Source organism: Passer montanus, unplaced genomic scaffold (assembly GCF_014805655.1).
Source record: "Passer montanus isolate IOZ18808 unplaced genomic scaffold, ASM1480565v1 scaffold4, whole genome shotgun sequence".
Classification (NCBI taxonomy): Eukaryota; Metazoa; Chordata; class Aves; order Passeriformes; family Passeridae; genus Passer; species Passer montanus.
This window is the reverse complement of record NW_024368818.1, coordinates 3,849,413-3,868,220: the sequence shown is the minus strand read 5'-3', so window position 1 is coordinate 3,868,220 and position 18,808 is coordinate 3,849,413. Positions and strand designations below refer to the sequence as shown.

Below are 18,808 nucleotides of genomic sequence, written 5' to 3'. Positions count from 1 at the left end.
GGCTGAGACAGCAGCAAGTATGGGTTTTGCCTGAACAATGAAAAAATCAATACCAGAACCAGGCTTAGGCATTGTCAAAATGAATTTGTGCTGGGAAGTACTGAAGCTGTTACTGGGAAAACAAAAAGAGAATGGTGTGACTTTTTTCTTTAAAATACTAGAAGAAATATGACAGTTGATACAGTTTTGCATCATGAAGGAAATTTCGTAGACAATAAAAAACCCCACAACAATTTTAAAACTGCAGATAAAGTTTTATAAGACAGAGATGAGGGACTTCAGCTTTGTATATTATTTAATTCAACCATGTACAGTAAGGGAAAAATAATAGGAATGTAAGTTTGTACTTATTTCCAGAAAATAGATTCATTTGACAAACAACATTCAAAGAGTAAATAAACCTTGCAATGCAGTTACTCCAGAAGAAATGCACATCAAGCTACTGCTGTCCTATACATTGTACTTCAGCTGTCAACAGCCAATTCCTCTGCTCTGCAGCCAGGACACTTCATTTACAACACGTGTAACAGCACACACACGGGGTGAGATGCACAAAGCAATGTACGGAAGGTATGTTACAAAACACTTACCAAAATAAAATATATATGCAAGTTATCCCTAGTATTTACAACAAAAGAGTTTTAAATTAGAGATCATTTAGACGGCGTCTGCTACGTCCAAATGCCACACATATAGAAAAAAAAGCAGAAAGGCAGTCAGAGAAAGGTACTGTGTTAGTTATGGCTAAAGACCTTTGGCTCCAAAATTGTGATATAATTATTTCCAAAAGACAGCTAAAATGTGGAACATTTGAGAAGTCTGTCTTTGAACTCAGTTCTTATGCTGACCACTAAAATTCAATGTGAAATTTAGCATGGCAAGAACCACTTGTAAAACAATCTTATTATTTTATACATCAAATGCTCTGAGTTGGATGCAATTATGGTTTGGCATTTCCTACCTCAGTGGGAACCCATTTGAGGACAATTATATTTTACTGCATCTCATGCAAAGAGTCTGAGGTTATCTGCTCAGCAGGCCATCAGGAAGGCTCTGGCTGGGCTTTATCAAAATGAGGCACCAATGTTCTTAGCAGTTGCCTTAGAATTTTTTATAGTAACTTAAAGCATGCAAGTAGAAAAGAACAGATGTTGCCATCACAGCTTTCTGATGATATCTATCTAAGTTTTGCCAACAGAAGGAAAATCAGGGCAAGAGTTGCTAGAATTCAAACTTCTGCATCTTAGTTGCAACTCCTTCCCACAGACTCTGAAGTGAGGCTAATTCCCAAGTAAATATTTGTCTTAATTGTTGAATAATATAATTGTGTGTTTTCATTTCACTATAATTTGTTTAAAAGACTATGGCATAGTATAAATTTGGCCTGTCTTACTATATTTGATCTTAAATCTCTTGCAAGGTCATATTGCAAAGAAAGACAGAGAGAGAATTACAAAACAACCATGTCTACATGAAGGGTACTATATGTAAAACTGTCCTGAGTAATCCTCACCATGAAATATTTTCATTTTATCTCTTTGAAATTCTCTTCTTGAGAAAAAAACCTGTCGCATCCAAAACGATACGCAAACATTTCTGTTCATTTTTAGGGCTAAGGCACCAGCATTAATACATGTGAAGAGCCTTCATGGGCACTGACATGACAGAAGAAAAATCCCCAAACCTTTTTTTTCACCACCCCACAGAACTGTCCACTGTTTCAGCGAAGACACATATGTAAATGTGGATCTCATAATGTCTTCAGGTCCAGCTAGCAAAGTTTCTGGGTGAGCACTGCAATCCAACTTCAGCCTTTTTTTTGCACTTATAACAAGTTTCTCAAAACGTCATTATGAAAAACATCATCTTCACTCGCACCGTACATGCATCTCATTGGTTTACAGGCCTGAACGTGGCAGGTACCCACAAAAATGGGCATGTAAAAACACAAAAGGCTTACTCATTTGAGGGGAAGGGTGTGCATCCATGCCTGCATTTGGAAGTCTGCTCCTTGTGTTTAAACTGAGCATTTAGAATTATCTATTTTTAAAAATCTGAGCAGCAACGGCTGGCTTAAACATCAAGAGAAATATACAAGCAGCTTTTTTCACTGACTTCCCTGTGCATCTTCTTTCAGCTGGATCACTACAAATGTCAGTGTGCACTTCCACATCTTAACTAGTTTAGGTCATCTCCCATTGCTATGGGAAAGCACAAGCAATGAAATTTACTATGCAGGGCACAATTTGGCTGAGCATACCAGACTCTGCCTTATTGCTGAGCTATATACACAAGGCATTTGAAATGTACAGTTGTCAAAAAGGTCTAATTTAAAATCAAAACCACAAACCTGGGCTTTGCAGAAGTGGCCACAAAGTTATGAAATCACAAAACCTATTTAGTACTGGGTTTCATAAACTGATGATAAATAAAAATATGGAGGTAACAATACTAGTAGGAACAAATACCTCTTTAAAATGATAAGGCTTTTTTTACATTGTTGTTAAAATGCCTGGCATTTAGCCCCTTGTTTGTTTTTCATATATTACAAATCCATGACAGAGCTGATTGTGCCCATCGTCAAAAATACCCTTGGACCTATCCTAATCATCAGGTAATGCCCCTAATCAGCAGCATAGGATAAAGTATTGTAAAGACATTCATAGCAAATCAGTTCTGAAACATACTGAGTCTTTACTTCCTTCCATATTCCCAGCAGTCTTGTCATCCTTGATGACAGCAAGCAAGCAGAAACTATCAGTGCTACAAATATCAGGATCTTCTTTCTTCTTGGTGGCTGTTTAAAAGTTATTCTCCCAGATCAACTTCATGCCACAGAGGAATTGAAGCAATGCATGGACTGAATATGCTGGCCAGAACTGACCTTAATCAAGTCAGGTTCTTCCTCTTCCAGTGGGGACTGATGACACCAAGACAAAAATCCACCTCTGGTCCACACAATTTCTCTGTCCCTTCCAGTAAGGATTTATCTTTCTTTTTGAAGAAGTTATTGGTCAAAACCCATTGTCAATTGAATGTGTACAAGAAGCATGGATCCAGACCGCTTCAATATATTTACATTACAATTTATTAATTTTCTAAGTCCAGCTATATGAATAAAAAGCATGACATCTATGTAACATAGCCAGCAGTCACCATGTATTGTCTCAACTCTGATTTTGTACATTCACATTATCTCCGTGAGAAAATAAAAACGTATTTTTTACACAGAGAAATAAACATTTTGGAAATACAAAGAAGAGTCTCCCAGGTGAAGAAATGAGTGAAAAAGCAATGTGAAAGCTCTACACTGAAGAGCATACATGCATGCATCTGCTCTGACTGAAATTAATCAATCTGAGATGCCCTGGGCTCCTCTTGTTTCCACCTGTGTGCACATATCTTACAGTCCATATATATGGACAATAAATGTACATATCTTTACAGTCCATTTCACACTCTGTTCATGTTTCTATAGGACAGAATAAAATTTCCCTGTTCCAATCTGGAATATGGTAAGGCCTTGCGGGATGTTCTCCTGCCATTTGGCAATGTAATAGAAAAAGGATAGGAAGGATTAGCGTCCACTAAATTCTGCAATACCTGGTTAATCATATGGGATATCTCCACCTGATTTTAATAGGTGATCTGTGCCCAGTTCTCCAAAAGGAAGGAGAAAATTTCTCCTAAGACTCCCTGCTGTACATCCCTATACAAAAATTCCTCCCTATCCAAAATTTGGCCATCAATATAAGGTTAAGAAAAATGAAATGTTACAACGACCTGCACGATTCCCTCACTACTTCAACATAACTAAGAAACAGAGATCAAATACTGCTGTTTCTGAGTAACAGCAAGTTGTCTTTGTCAGAAGAGAGACTGCTCTTCATCAGCAATGCTGACACTTGGCAACATGGACTTCAGAGCAGCCCTGACAAACTTCTTTCTTATCCAGGACAAAGGCTGCACTCCTGGCTCAGGGGAACCCAAGGTTCTGCCTCTGAAATGGGAGATTCACTGAGCTCAAATAAGCTTGACCGTGTCTCCAAGGTCCTCCTCTGGAGTGAGTCTCCCTCTGTGCTGATGTCTTTCCAGGTCCTTGGCCCCTCACTTTTTAAAAGGAGTGAGTTTGTTGAAGGTATGCCAGAAGAGGGATGGCTTCCGCTTGGGTTCTGCCAGGGCAAAGACTTGCTGCTGTGGGACACTGGTAGGCACGGTGATGTGTCGCTGGTGAAGGGGATGAAGGGTTTGGTGTGGAGGAGGCACGGGACACCCATTATAGCTCACACCTGCAGAAGAACAGTTGGAGAAAGCACCTGAGTCAGCCAGGGAAATTTAAGCACAGCCAGGAGACAAGATGAATTTTGCCATGATCTTGAATGGCACAACCACTAAGGGTCACGTTTTCTGATGTTTCACTTTTTAATTGCTGCATTGATTTAGATTAAGAAGACAACAGTATCAGTAAAATTAATATAACAGAATTACAAAAAACAAGCAGCAGTTTCACACAGCTGGACTATATTGTTTGCATAAGTACATCTTGGCATTTCAAAGGAATGACTTCAAACAGCAGATACTAGTGCTTCAGTCCACTCTCAGAGTAAGGCTGGGCAAAATACTGCTACCAACAAGAATGTTGTTTCTTCCATTTGAAATATATTTCTCTGGGTTAATGTTCTTAAGACTTTGAGCTTTGTGCATTCTGAACAGAATCTCCTAATCACAAACATTAGCCACTGCCCTGAAAACCCTCACAGGTTCCAGGGGTATCTATTGATTGATTAAGAGAAAATGCTTTAAGAACATTAATCTCAGTGAACAGAAGACAACATCAACTCCTTCACTCCTAAACTCAGATTTAAATCTTATTCCACTTTTCTTTCAGCACACTAGAGATTTAGCTGAGTTTGACTTTAAGATGGAAAAGGACAAAATCCTTTGTGATTTGTTTCTGTTGTGATTATTTTCTGAGAGAGGAAATGAATAAAAAAGCCATTTTGACTGTTATTGTAAATAACGTAACAATGTGGCTTGCAAAAAGAACTTTAGGACATTTTAAAGAAGACAAATTGGTAAAGAAGAACAAGCTCTTTGAGTAAAAGCAAAGGAAGGAATTGTAATGCTAATTTATAATTTAACCTGTGTGTCCAATTTATCACCACCTTAAAAAAATAAACACCCTGCCTTACCTCTTGAGTTTCTTCTCTAATATACAGAATACTGACTTGTCTGTTTGAAGAAGCTTAAGGAGCTGATTCAGTAGACAGTTTAGAGAGATACTGGAATTTAATATTAAAATACAGGTTAATGGCAATTATTTGATCCATGTAAGCCACAAAAAAATGTTTTTAAAAGATTGAAGACCTCAGCCACAGCCAGACTGTGCTATTTCCTAATGAAAAGATCAATGGAACACAGTAAGAAGGCAATGCAATTTTCAACACCCACCTTTAATTTTTCCTTGCCTTGACTTACGGGCATTCTGCATGGCTTGTTTCTTCTGATTTTCTGAGATTTCCATACCTACACATCAAAGTGTAAATTAGGGCACTAGTACATAATTACTGTATCTAATACTTGATTGCATTTAGAACAAATAAGTAAACTGTATCTTAAGCAGTAAACAGTATCTTTACCAAACTATATCTTAAGCAATTTTTAGTAAATCTTAGTAGCAATACACCTGAAGTTTTTAGAAATATGTTTTATATTGTCATATGAACTTAAAGAGAGTTTTCCACTAGTATAATGACAGATAAGTGCAGGTAACAAGAGATTTAAAAAAAAGGTGTAAATTAAAATTTCTGAAATTGACAAGTCACTAAGTAGTAGATAACAAATGCAGAATCCTTTTATTTTTCACTCACTCTGAGCTAACCTGGGTAACAGATTGGTGTCACTGCTAGTACAAATCTGTCTATCTTTCCCTTCATTCAGAGGAGAGTATCACAAAATCTGGCAGATGCTGAAGCAGGCTGTGATGTGGTTTTGGCTGCATCATTCTGGGGCTGGATCCCTCACTTAGGTCTCTCATACATACTTGTGTAACTCACATGAAGCACATGGTAACCCTATGCTATTTACTATCAAGTGACAGGTGTCTGGCTGAGCTGGGGTACAGCGATGACAGACATCTGCTAGAAGGTGGCATCAGAGACTGGTGCTGTGTGGAGCCCAGGTAGAGGCACTCCAGTTTCCTCTCCCTGTGCACAACACAGCTGAGATACGTGCAAATGTCACATTTGCACAAGGTGACAACAGGGTGCACACGCTGTTTCATTTCATGCTGTGCATAAGGCTGCACTCTACATATGCACAGAAAGAGCACAGAAGCTGTGGTTCAAAGCCAGAATGAAGTGTCTGCTTTGGTTCTATTTTGCATCTTCCTCACTTCTCTATACTTATAAAACTCCTTTTTTTATTCTGAACTTATGAAGAAGTTATTACAAATCAGCTTATTAACTTCAAACATCCATAATTTTTGGGTAGCAGCAGTTTATTTTATTCTGCAGGGTTTTTTTTCTCCTTTGCAGAAACAAGGAAACAGACTTTTAAAAATGAAAGCAATTTCATCAAGAGAGATCAGACCATTTTCTTAGGGTTGCTATTAGTGGTTTGGAGAAGGATTTTCTGGCTGTGGTCTTTTCTCTCATATATTCATAAAAGCTAAGAAAAGCTAGATATGGTTTGGGAGACAATGACTCACACTAAAGTATCTTTGAAAATAGAAGTAAAATGCCATTTGCAGTTCTGAATTGAAAGAGTATTATTTTTTCTCTGAGTGGTCAGATTAGAGGCTTTGTGTTTAGTCCAGCAAGATAGCTTACAAAATCAACAAGACAAATTTAAACCTGAGGTTGAGAATAGTGGCATTTTTCCATCGGTTTTGGCTGAAGGAAATGTTTAATTATGCCAAAAAAAGAAATTTTAGAAAAGAAATATTCTTCTGGTTAATGGAGAAAACATCCAAGCCACTGTGGCTCACAAGACCAGATGGACATTAGCTATTACAACTCAACTATCTTTCCTCTGGTTCATCATACCTGTCTGAAAACAGGAACATCAGAACAGTGAGTTGCAACACTTGAAAAGCAACTTTACAGAAAGCTGGATGTTACCTGGGTAGAGAAGACTGCATGTGCCTATGTGCCATTATCAAACATACAGTTTCTCTTGTAACTGGGTTGTTTTTTTTTCCCCTCACTATATTGCACTGTGCCTGAAGAACATCAAGCACAATGGACCCTCCTTGTGCAGTTCTTGCACTCAGCAACCATGGGCATTTGTGACCAAGCCCTAAAACAAGGCTTAGTGCTTTTATGACAAACCTCACTGCCAGTGCCACCACCACTGTTGGATGATTACTCTTCTGAATAGCATATGTTGATTTTCATGAGGTCCCAGCAGAATAAATAGTTTAGGGCTGTAGCTGCTACACCTTTGCAGTTTCCTCATACCTGGGGATTTCTGCAGCAGTGTCACTTAGCAGGAAGGGTAACACCAAGACAGACCTGTGACTGCCCAGAGCAGAGCCTCAGGAGCTTCCTGACAGACAGCATCTAACTTGCTCAGCATACTCTCCCAGTGCTCTATAAAATAACCACCCAGGAAGCAGTGCCAAGCTCAAGAATGCTTCTTTTTAGAAAGGATGGAAATGGAAGCATTCATTTGTTCACTTTTTATCTTCTTTAGCTCAGTCTTGCTAACAGAAGTGCAGGAGCTGTGTTTTACTCAGTAGAACCTTCCATGTCACTGTATACTGGAGTGGAGTTTTCTGTAACTTTGTTGTAAGAGGGACTGTGTGGACAATTATGATCAGATCCTCAGCAATGTTCTATTACCCTCTGATCACCTCCACTCTGTTGCAATATCCACTGTTTTAGTGGATAAAAAACACTGTTTTAGAGTGCTGTTTAGGTGAATTAAGGGAAGGCAGCTACCTCCCATCCCTGTGAGCACAAGGTGACAGAGCAAGCTCCACACAGAGCAAGGCACGAAAGCTGTCAGCATTGTGCACACCAACGCTGACTGTAATGTCACACTGTGACGTTCAGCACTGGAAATGGGTCAGGTTTGCAAAGTCTGAGGGAAGTTTAGCTGTGGCTCCTTCAATGTTTACTCTAGACTCAAGATGACTGGGATTAATTGCAACAGTTGGTGCAATGTGGAAGGGTTAAAACTGATTTTAAATTGATAATGAATAGGCAAACTTTTAAGTATTTTCTTCTGCTTATGGACTATCTAAAATACATATGGAAGAAGCCTTATTTTTGTGATACTTACAACAGTATCAAACATGAGAAAGCAACTAAGATCAAAAGGGTTACATTTGTAATGTAAGGGTTATTCCTGTCTTCCTATTATTCTGACCACACGTTTTATGTGATCCTGGAATATAAGGTTTGGCATCTTGTTTAAGTTTAATAATTTCTGAATTGTATCATCCACTTCACTCCACTTCCAGTGTTAACCTGATGTCAATCCAAAGTATTAGCCTCAAGAATGTTATTGAAAAGGAGTTCTCATGCAGCCGACATTCACAGATGCACTAACATGACTTTTTAGAAACACTAAATAGAGTTTTCTTTTTTTTTAAATTAGTGTTGCTGCTTTCTTTGTATACGTTTTGCCAATTAAATTTTGCTGGAGCTTTTGTCACTGATCTTAAAGGATGCATGAAAAGATGCAAAACCAAAAAAGCAATCCTAACTATACATTGACACAGAAGACACACTGTCCTTGGAGTGTCCACAGGCTGCAGGTCTAAAACTGGTCCTAGGATTTACTACCTTTTTTTCCTGCTCACTCAAGGTTTGGCTTCATTTCTCTGTGCCAGTGCCACTCACTGCCCAGCGGTGCTATTGTTGTGTCTGTGGTTAATGACTCCATACAACAGCATAGGCCTCCTGGACGCAGGAGGTGCCACTATATGACAAAGTATAAATCTGCAATTATTGCCACTTGGCTTTGTAAAAAAGCATCCTTTATGGACAGATATTTCTGACAAATCGTTCATACAAAAGTGCTAGGATACTAGATGGATTTTTGTTATTGTTGATTGTTTTTTGTGACTTGCATTTTGTCATATTTCATCTCTCATTCTGCTCCATCAAGCACCAGAATCATATGGATGATGCTACCTGCCCTGGACATCTGGCCCACAGTGACAGGGCTAACATACCTGAATAGGCTTCACTTACACAGCTAAACATCATGTCAGGTGAGAAACACACACCAGCTCAAGAAGACAGAGTGCACATCTGTACAAAACAAAGAACTGCAAAAGCAAGTTTGTTTTAACCACTGTTTAGAAATTGTTTCACTCACCCATTTCCTTGTCTTCTTGAACTCTTCTCCTTTCATTTTCACACGCCTCCATCCATCTCTTTTTATCCTCCTGTTTTTTTGCACAGAACAAATGAACCTCTTCTGTTGTTCTGTTTATTATCTTAAAAGCATTCTTGACATTGATGTTAAAATCTTTGTCTTTGCCATCTTCGGTGTCCACAATTTCTGTCTCATCCATGTCAATACGATCCTTGTAATATAAAATGTCCCTTCTCAGCAAGTCCTTCTTACAGAACACAAGCTGATGGTCAAAAAGGAAGAAAGTCCTCTGCTGGCTTTTCCCTTGTTTTGATATTTTGGTCAGTTCTCCTGAGTGGATCAGTTCTGAGCTTCTGGCTAACACATCTGGCCCCTAGGAAGACAGGTATATAGAGATATAGATATGTTGTAAGTAAATAATATTTTAAGATCTTACTGTGTGTTTAACCAGTCTTACTATATAATCAAGTCTTAAGTTCACTCACTTTTCTTGTATTTTTATTATTAGATTTGAAAATGTCACCCAATGTAAATAATATCATACAGGCAAATTCAATCAATGTGGTTCTGCTGTACTTTACTGCTGCATGAACAGAGGGAAATGTTTAAGTCAGTGAAACAGATTCCCATTCTGACAGAACTACCAAACTTCCAAATGAGATTCAGCATTTTTAAAAGCTCCATTTTGTCATCTCATCTCAAAGGCAAGTGTCCATGTTAATACATACTGCTCTTCCTGAACTATAAACAAGGTTAATCAGTAACAGAAACATTGTAAATTAAGCAACTGGACTTTTAACTGAGCAATGACCACTTGAAAAGTAGACACCATAAACAACCACCTACGCAGAAAGACTCCTGCAGGGGACATCAAATATTGTACACAGTACCTTTGCCCAGGAAAGGCACAGGCTGACACTCACCTCCCAGTCTACGATAGAGACTTGCCAACGGGCAATCTTGTCTATGCTTTCTAGTCTCCGTTTTCGCTCGTTGATCAGGCATGCCACGTTCTTCATGGCCTCATATGCAGCTTTTATGTTGCTATAATCACTGGGAAATGTAAGCACATTTCAAGGATCACTTATACAATAAACATGATGCAATCACAAACCATGGAAATGATGCACCACAGTGCCTGCAGTATAAGCCCACATTATCCACTTATCCCTCTACTCAGGTACTTTAAAAAAAGGAACCTGATTCCCACTATCCCAAACACCACACAATAGCCTGTACAATTCAGTGCTGCTGTACTGCTGGGCTTGTCTAGGAGAAAATTATTAGATTGGTGGAAGGAGGCAGAAGAGATTGATGAATGACCTGCAACACTGTCTCTACTGAAAACAATGGTAGAACTCCCACTGGCCTCAGTGATGGCTGTATTTCACTAAAGGACTGTGCTTTTTAGCAAGATTTTAGTGGGATTTTTTTGGGAAGAGCATTCTTTTAATCATGTTTAACAACTGTATTTTCTCCTTCTTGTTCCTAATGACTGGGTCAATGAACACAAATGGGGAATGCTAGCTGGACAGAAAAAAAACCCAAAATCAATCCATATAGGGTGAGAGGAACCCAATAACAGGGGCACCAGAGAGAGGAATTAAAGGAGACAATATGAAGAAAGCATCCATTTCTACAGGACAAATGTGTGAGAGCCATGATGGTCATCTGCCTCTTCCTGCTTCAGGACTAATGCAATTAACTCCAGCCAATCCTCCTGTCCTTCTTGCAGTGCTCTGCTCCCCTCCTTCTTTCCTGAGCTCCTAACATGCCTACGAATCTCCCCAAGCTTGCAGGCAGGCTTCTTTCATCCTTTGAATAGAAACCATCTCTCCTTCACCTTTGTCAAATGGAGTGTCTCAGAAAGGAGAAGGGAAGAGACATATTTCTTGCTTAAGGAGTCCCAGCAGAGCAGCTGCTTTTCCTCTTTTATCAGAATGCCTCTTGAAGAAAAGGGAGCCAGAGGCAGAAAACAGCACGAACCAGAAAAAAATCCTGCCAAGGTGTTACCCTTGCTGTGCTTTTTATCTGCTTCTGTCTCAGTTCCAATTTTCATTGGCTGCTGCTCATGGATGTGCTTCCCTTTTGAATGTGTGCATTCTCTCCTCTCTTTATTTACATCTGTGGGAACTCTATTCTGCCACACTGAATAGAGAAAGTGAGATTAACAATAACAGGATCCTACTAACGTCAGGGAGATGTCCCACAGGGTGACCACATGATATCCATACTGCTACACTGCCCTTCCTTATCTCAGTTCCTTTTTTCTCTGTTGGTATTTATTCTACACTCACTACACAACCTGTGGCCTTCACAGCAGGCTGTGCATATTGGAAATTCAAATTTTTTATGAAAACAAAATGCTCCCAAAACCCCCAGCTGGCTGGAGCTTTCCCAAGGCTCCATGTGGGTGTGGATCTGCCTGTTTGTGAGCATCTCTGCACAGTGGGTGCCTCTCTGTGCTTGAAGGCATCTCTGGATGCTGTGCCACACAAGAGGAAAACAGGTACTACGGGAAGAAGGTGGTGAGACCTCACTGTCACTTTACCTGCAGGTTTAATAGCTCACAGAATAACCTTTCTAAAATTAGTAGCAGTGAAAAAGAAACTCTAGCTAGTAATTCTTATTGCAGCACTTCCCACGTAGACACAGAACTGAATAGAGGCATTTCACATCTAAATGTCAGTGCTTCACACACCTTGTATTTTGCCCCTGGCAAAAATCCAGTGGTCTCCAAGGGGAGTTTTGTCAAGGTTAAAGTACTGACCTTGACCAAGGAAGCATTGCCCCAGGCTTCATTTGGACTTTGAGCACAGGGGTCACAATGGAATACTTTCTTGCAATTATACAAGATAAAAAGACATTTATAGATAAAATCTTAATTTAGTCTAAGACTGAATCAGTGCAGGGGTTTATCAGAAAGGCTATATGCAACTTCAATTTTTATTTATGCCAGCTGAAAATCTAGTATCTGGACTTCACTGCAAACTAAGATAATGTTTATTACTACTAAGTTTCCAAAACAAATTATCTCCAAACTTATTCAGGTTGCGGTTATTTTCTAAGGCACTCTTCACTTCTTACATCCACAGCTTTTATGAGTCTTCCCCTCTTCCTCTTTGGATTTCTTTTTCCTTTATTTCTTTTGACACACTGGCCTTTTTTTTTTTTTACGAATTACATATCCCTCCCTGCATCCTGCTTAAACACCACCTTCTCCTCCTTCTCCCTCTTTGACTTATTCCTTATTGTGTCTTGCATCCCCTCAGTCCCCTCTGCTGAACTTTCATATACCATTTTTGTGACTGACTGTGATGGTTCCATGAAGCTCTGTTTATCATTGTCGTTGGCAAGTTTTGTTCCTGATCACAAAACCTTCAGTGTTGTGTCAGCCAGAAAACTTGAGTAATTAGGTATTACTACTATTACAGAATTTGTTATATTAGTTCTCTCACCTGTGCTCCTGAGTGGTGTATTTGAGCAATTCTGCAAGCTGCAGAGGGTATTTGCAGATTTTCTGAACAGGCGTGAGAAGAAAACCATCAATGGCAATGTCAATCATCTGCTGAAGCAAGCGACAGGCCTCGAAGAAGTGGCGGTATTTGCCCTGCTTCATCAGTCTGGAGAGCTCAATGCAGGCACTGGGATGGTTGTTACAATACTCTGAATAAATAGCAAAGCCTTCTTGCTATTAAAAAAAAAATACAACTTTACTAAAGTATTTGTGTATAAAGGAGAAAAGCTATTTTTTTTGTAATAACTGTTATATATAATTAGATTAAGTAATCTATTTTCTATATTGCTTCCAGGCTGATCAGCCTTGAAAGTATGCAAAGAAATCTACTTTGTAGCTGTCAAAACCACGTACCCTTCTTTGCCAGAACACAGAAATAAAGGTCTCTTCTTGAGTCAGGATAATCAAACTCACTTTAAGAAGTCTTTTTCTTTAGGGAAGACAGCTATAGGCTTAGCAAGTCTCTATCATGAACTCACAGCCTATCTCCACTGCCTACCTTCCTTAATGTCTGTATGAAGTTTTTGCATGCTGAATATGAGATCACGGCAAACAATCCAGCTCATCTGTGATCATTAGAGTTTCGCCAAAGAAACTTAAAACTGTTTACAAAATTACATGATTGCTAAAGATGAGGAGAAATCTAAAATAAATATTTAATTAATTGCAAGCTCCTTTACATTCTAAAATGCTGCCAGTTTATTATTTAAGTAGCACTTGTTAGTAAAGTCCCCTCCTAATATGGTAACTTTGGCTTTTTATTATCACATTTTGTTAATTTCATAAATAAAATCAACTTTTTCAACCTACATGTTGAAGAAAACATGACCCTATTTCACTTAGATGAGGTTCCTCTTTGTTGTACTGTTTCTCAAGATCCTTCAGAAACTTCCTTTGGAACTTGTAAATATCTTCAATATTTCCAAAAATGGTGCTTAACTGAGCTGTGGTGAACATTCCTGTATGTTTGCGACACTGCCGAATGTAACCCTGAAATGAAATAAAAAACACTCCTTAGTCTGAGGATGTGAGACAGGTCCTACCCTGAACAAAATCACTGAAGCTGCCAAGACCCCTGTGATCTCCAGGCCAGGGAGAGGTTTTCTAGACACAAACACACAGAAGCAGAAGTTCAGATTTGCATCTGAGATGTTCACATGGGGATCCTTGGGGTCCAGCCCCTGTCTCAGGGTACCCCACAAGAACCAGGGACCATCCCGAGTGTAAAGCCCACCTGCATCTCACTGTTACGAATGCCCTGCAGGGACTGTACCTCCAGAACAGCTGCTGTGCTCACAGTCTCACAGCAGCAGGGCTCAGGGACCACAAGAACCAGGGACCATCCCGAGTGTAAAGCCCACCTGCATCTCCTTGTTACGAATGCCCTGCAGGGACTGAACCTCCAAAACAGCTGCTGTGCTCACAGCAGCAGGGCTCAGGGTGTGCAGAGGTTAGCTGTGTGATAGGGGCTATCCACCAGGCTCCTCCATTTGGCTGCTGGCAGGCAGCTCTGGGAGCAGACAGCTGAAATAGCCTTGCAGTTGCTCTGGTGAGGTTTACCAGGAAGTAACACTGAGTGTTGCTGGCACTCTTAGGAATATTCCTGTCTCCTCCACAGCCATCTGCTCTGAGAGCCGTGCAGCGGCTACACTGCAAGCCAGCAACCGCATTTCCTACTGCACCAACAAGGAAAGCTAATTCCTGTGTGGCTCCTGTAATGTGGGCTGCAGACACTTCTTGAATGTAAAACGTGTTTTATGGGTATACTCCAGCTTCATGATCCTGGCTACAGCCAGCCTAAGTGATTCATTCAAGGGCTGAGCTTGCAAATTTGGGTTACTATCTGTGTAGCTTTTCTGGCTTAGTCTTACTTGAGTGTATTTTCAGCCTTATGTCCTACTTGCACCACCCTGGAGATTCACTCTGAGGACAGCAGACTATCTCTACCCCACGTTAGAGCATGGCCCACTGCTTCTCTTCTTGGAAAATGTGTGTGTCCTACTTGCACCACCCTGGAGATTCACTCTGAGGACAGTAGACTATCTCTACCCCACATGTTAGAGCATGGCCCATTGCTTCTCTTCTTGGAAAATGTGGTCTTGCTCTCTTGTACTAAACTCAGAGGCTTGCCAGATATTAAAAACCAGGTATAGGATATACATATTAGAGAAAATTAATTCATTAATATATGCCTAAGTCTTAACAAGTCAGTAAAATATGAGACTCATGTCCAAGAACTCAGATAGCCATGGCAGCAGCACAGCAGAACATACAAATTCTTCCCTGGTCTTTCATGCACACAATCAGTCTTACTAGCTTAAATAAATAATGAATATAAATGACAAAATGTACATTTGATGTTTTTAAATCAGTCAGTAACCAATTTTTGTCCATTCTCTCCCTTTTTTCTCTCTTCAAGAAAAAGGCCTGATCTAAAAATGGAAAAAGAAAAAAAAAAAAAGAACTAATAAAAACCTACTGCTGCCTTGTTTACTTTGTATGTAGTATGTGTAGCTGTGTATGAAAGAATCTAATGGTAAGTGGTGGACTAAAGGATGACAGTATGACAAATACAAGGACAGACCTAGCAAACTAAGGCTACAAAGAATATTTCTGTAGGTTGCTTAGCACCATTCCAGATACAAACCACAAAGACAAGTCAAATACAGGTCAAATGCATCGTAACTCATGTCAGAAGGGGCAAACTTCAGTGAAAAGTATTAAGAAGCTTCTTCCCAAGTGTGAGCCTCCAACTAATATTGAGAAAAAAAGCAGAAAACCACCCCCATTTTATGGTTCAAACAAGCAAGGCAGATCTTGTTAGATTTCTTCATAGCTCCTAAAGATCCAGTAAATTCTCCTCTCTTGAGAAAACAGGGAAAAAAACCACTTAGCAAATACTCTTTCCAAGTTACTTCCAAGAAGTTTTGTCACTGAACTGTAAATTATTTTACTACAGTTACTCAAAGTTTTCTATACAGTGGCAAAAATCTCTAAATGAACTGGACTTCCTCCATTCATTTATTATGGAAATAGCAGTCAGAGAGGCACTTTTTTGCTGTCAAAAATGGAAGTTTTTTAAAAGAAAGGAAGCAATGGCTCATAGCAGTCATCAGAGAGGAAGGCCGTAAGAGGAAAGGCAGAATCTGACTGACAGCATCAGAAGTGCAATTGGGAGTATTTTCATATAAGAAACCACTGTGGTTCTCAACTTATATGGAATGATTTGTTTTCATTAGGTCAGCAGAACAGCCTCAGGTTAAAGCACGTACCTCACAGATGTCCTTGAGATGCTTGATATAGACTCGTTCTGTTTTCATAATTTCCTGTATAACGTTGGTTCTCATCTGATCCCTGTTTTCAGCTATTTTCTGGCGATGCTTGCTAATATCTGAATCTTGTTCTTCATCCTGGATATTACTACAATTTTCTGGCACTTCTTCCTGATTAACTCGCAGCTGCAGCCAGAACAAACAAAGCAATTAGAGCGAAGCAGAAAGTTTTACAATATGTGGTAAAACTGTTATAAACTTCTTATACCTAAGAGAAGAGTGGATACAGACATATTCTCATTCTTATCTTACAGAGGGGGCATCACAACAGGATTTATCTCATTGTACTCACTGCATATTCAGATAAAGTGTTGAGATTTGTCTGGTTAAACACATGACTTCTACTCACAGTATTTGAGAGAGACCATGTTGTGCTGTCCATGTACTTTTCAGAGTCAAGCTTATTTCTGACACTTACTAATAGTTAATGTGTTTGGCCAAGCTAGCATAGGGGTAAAAATTACAAAAGAAGACACTCAACTGCTTTTAAACAGTTTCCCTGTGCTTCATCTGTATGATGTAGACAGCAGCACCTCCTTTTCTGACTTCTGTCTGATTGCCCAAGTTGCCTAGAGATCTAGGAAGGGGAAAGGGAGGAACCCCCTGCTGCACTTTGTGTATGTAGTACTTCATGCAGTGCAGCCCAGATTTCACTATAGGTTCTCAAAAGGCAGTTCAAATTATTTTCTAAAACATACTTCAATTTTTTACCATCTGAGTTGTTACACTGTCATTAATCTGGTGAGTTCTGACTGCGGAGTTCAGACTGTGAACCAGATTTCTACACAATGTCCTTGATAATAAATTAAGCCCTATTTTACCAAGAAATCCCTGCAGCATAGCTCTTCCCTGATCTTATGAGAACTGTTGCTCCTCTCTGTATACATTGATGACTTTCTGGTTGAGCTTCCTGCTCTTGTAATCTCTGTTTGAGAATCTCCTTTGGTTACAAAGGGACCAAATGAAGAAGACAGAGTAAAAGCTGTCAGAGGAGCTAAGTGATCTTAGGGTGTGATTCTCTACTGCTTTTTCCTTGTGAACTCATGAGGGGTTACACCACTGAGGTTCAGCTATAAACATGCTGAGGATCAGGTATGAAATGTAATGCCATCAAAACTCTGCACTCTGCTAGGAATCCTGCAATGGTGCAAAACCAAAAAGCAGAAGAGTTACTCACCCTGACAAAGCTAGCTGGAAACCAGGCCTCCTTGTCCTCATTTCTTCCCCACCACCAATCTTTGTTGGAAGCTTCTAGAACTCTAATGACATCTCCAGCTTTGAAGCCCAGCTCTTGATCATCCATAGTGACATGGTCCCAGAGAGCCTCTGCATAGACGATGGTGCCATCGCTTATCAGCTAAGATAAGAAGAAAATGAGATTGCAAAGGACAGAAGATAAACTATGAAGTGTTTACAAACTACAACGATATCAATATAGGTCACTAGATTGCCTACTATCACTCCTGTTACAGGACAAAACTAAAATTTCAGTTTTTCAGAAATCTCTGCACATTCTCGTTAGTGAAAACAATTAGAATCCTGCTCCAGAGCAGTTACATAGGGTAACAGTTACAGTCTGTGATGGTTTAAAGCCCAGAGGAAAATTAAACCCATTCAAATTGTCCCCTTTCTCCCACTCCCTTCCTATAGAGGAGGAAACACTAGGAGAGCTTATAGAAGGAATCACAATTTACTGAAAAACTGCAATAACCGCAATAATGCTACAAGAGTGTACAAAACAGAGCTTTACCCACAAAAAGGGATTCACCACTGAGCAAACAAAAGTCCCTCCCACTGAAACGAGCTACTGCCATTGAATTTTTTATGACTGTGAAATCTTGGACTACGGAAAACATCCCTCTGCATCCCCCACCCCCGGCCCTGCCCTCCCTGTGCCATCATTCCAGCAATGCAAAGCCCCGGACATTACCTCATTAATTGCTAGCTGTTCCCCTCCGGGCTGCAGGTACCTGGGAGCAGCTTGGCACAGCTCCTCGTAGCTGTAATCTTCCTCACTGCCATTGTCATCCACTAAGGCTGAAGATTCAGTTCCACCATCTGCAGCAACTAAAACAAAAGTGCAACAGCTGTTTGCTTCATCATTTTTATGATTCAAAGAAAGACAACAATGCAAGAGGAATTGCTGAGAAATTGCCTTTGTTGTCATGAATAAAACAGTAACAGCAGGAATGGAGGGTAGCAGAGCTCTCAGGAAAACCACCTTTCCATCATTAAATACGTTTTGCTCATTTTTAGAATTTCTTATTTAGCAGCTGATAAAACTGAGAAACTTTTGTACACAAAAAAGCCAGAACTACAATGATTCCTTACTTATTTTTTACCAGAGGAAAACTTAAATGACCTGTATAAGAAGGAAAGCCCCAATGCCATTTCCCAGGCAGCAGATGTGAGAACCCCAGCAGTCCCCAGCAGTCAGTGGGGACACTGTCACCCCCACACCGGGTTCCCTCAACAGTCACATCCCCTGCAGGACATAAGGACCCAATGGTTCCATGCCCACCCACCCATAAGCGGGGTGGGCAGCCCATGTGCAGCCCCAGCTCTGCACTGACTGCTGCCACCTCTCCCATGCACTGGGGAGGCTCTACAACCCCAAGGCTCAAGGGGA

General features: G+C 40.0%; 1 protein-coding gene across 5 annotated transcripts in view; it reads right to left on the bottom strand.

Moving 5' to 3' along the window:
• Positions 1-277: 277 nt before the first annotated feature.
• SPATA13 (spermatogenesis associated 13) overlaps positions 278-18,808 on the bottom strand; it is a 73,033-nt gene continuing 54,502 nt past the window's right edge. For all 5 annotated transcript variants that reach the window (XM_039718563.1, XM_039718564.1, XM_039718562.1 and 2 more), the window contains 9 exons: positions 18,110-18,246; positions 17,357-17,536; positions 16,120-16,305; positions 13,658-13,837; positions 12,789-13,021; positions 10,254-10,383; positions 9,331-9,703; positions 5,452-5,526; positions 278-4,289 (listed from right to left, as the gene is read on the bottom strand). In XM_039718563.1, the coding sequence (XP_039574497.1) occupies positions 4,108-4,289; positions 5,452-5,526; positions 9,331-9,703; positions 10,254-10,383; positions 12,789-13,021; positions 13,658-13,837; positions 16,120-16,305; positions 17,357-17,536; positions 18,110-18,246 (1,676 nt within the window). In that variant the 3' untranslated portion in view covers positions 278-4,107. The remainder of the gene's footprint in view (positions 4,290-5,451; positions 5,527-9,330; positions 9,704-10,253; positions 10,384-12,788; positions 13,022-13,657; positions 13,838-16,119; positions 16,306-17,356; positions 17,537-18,109; positions 18,247-18,808) is intronic.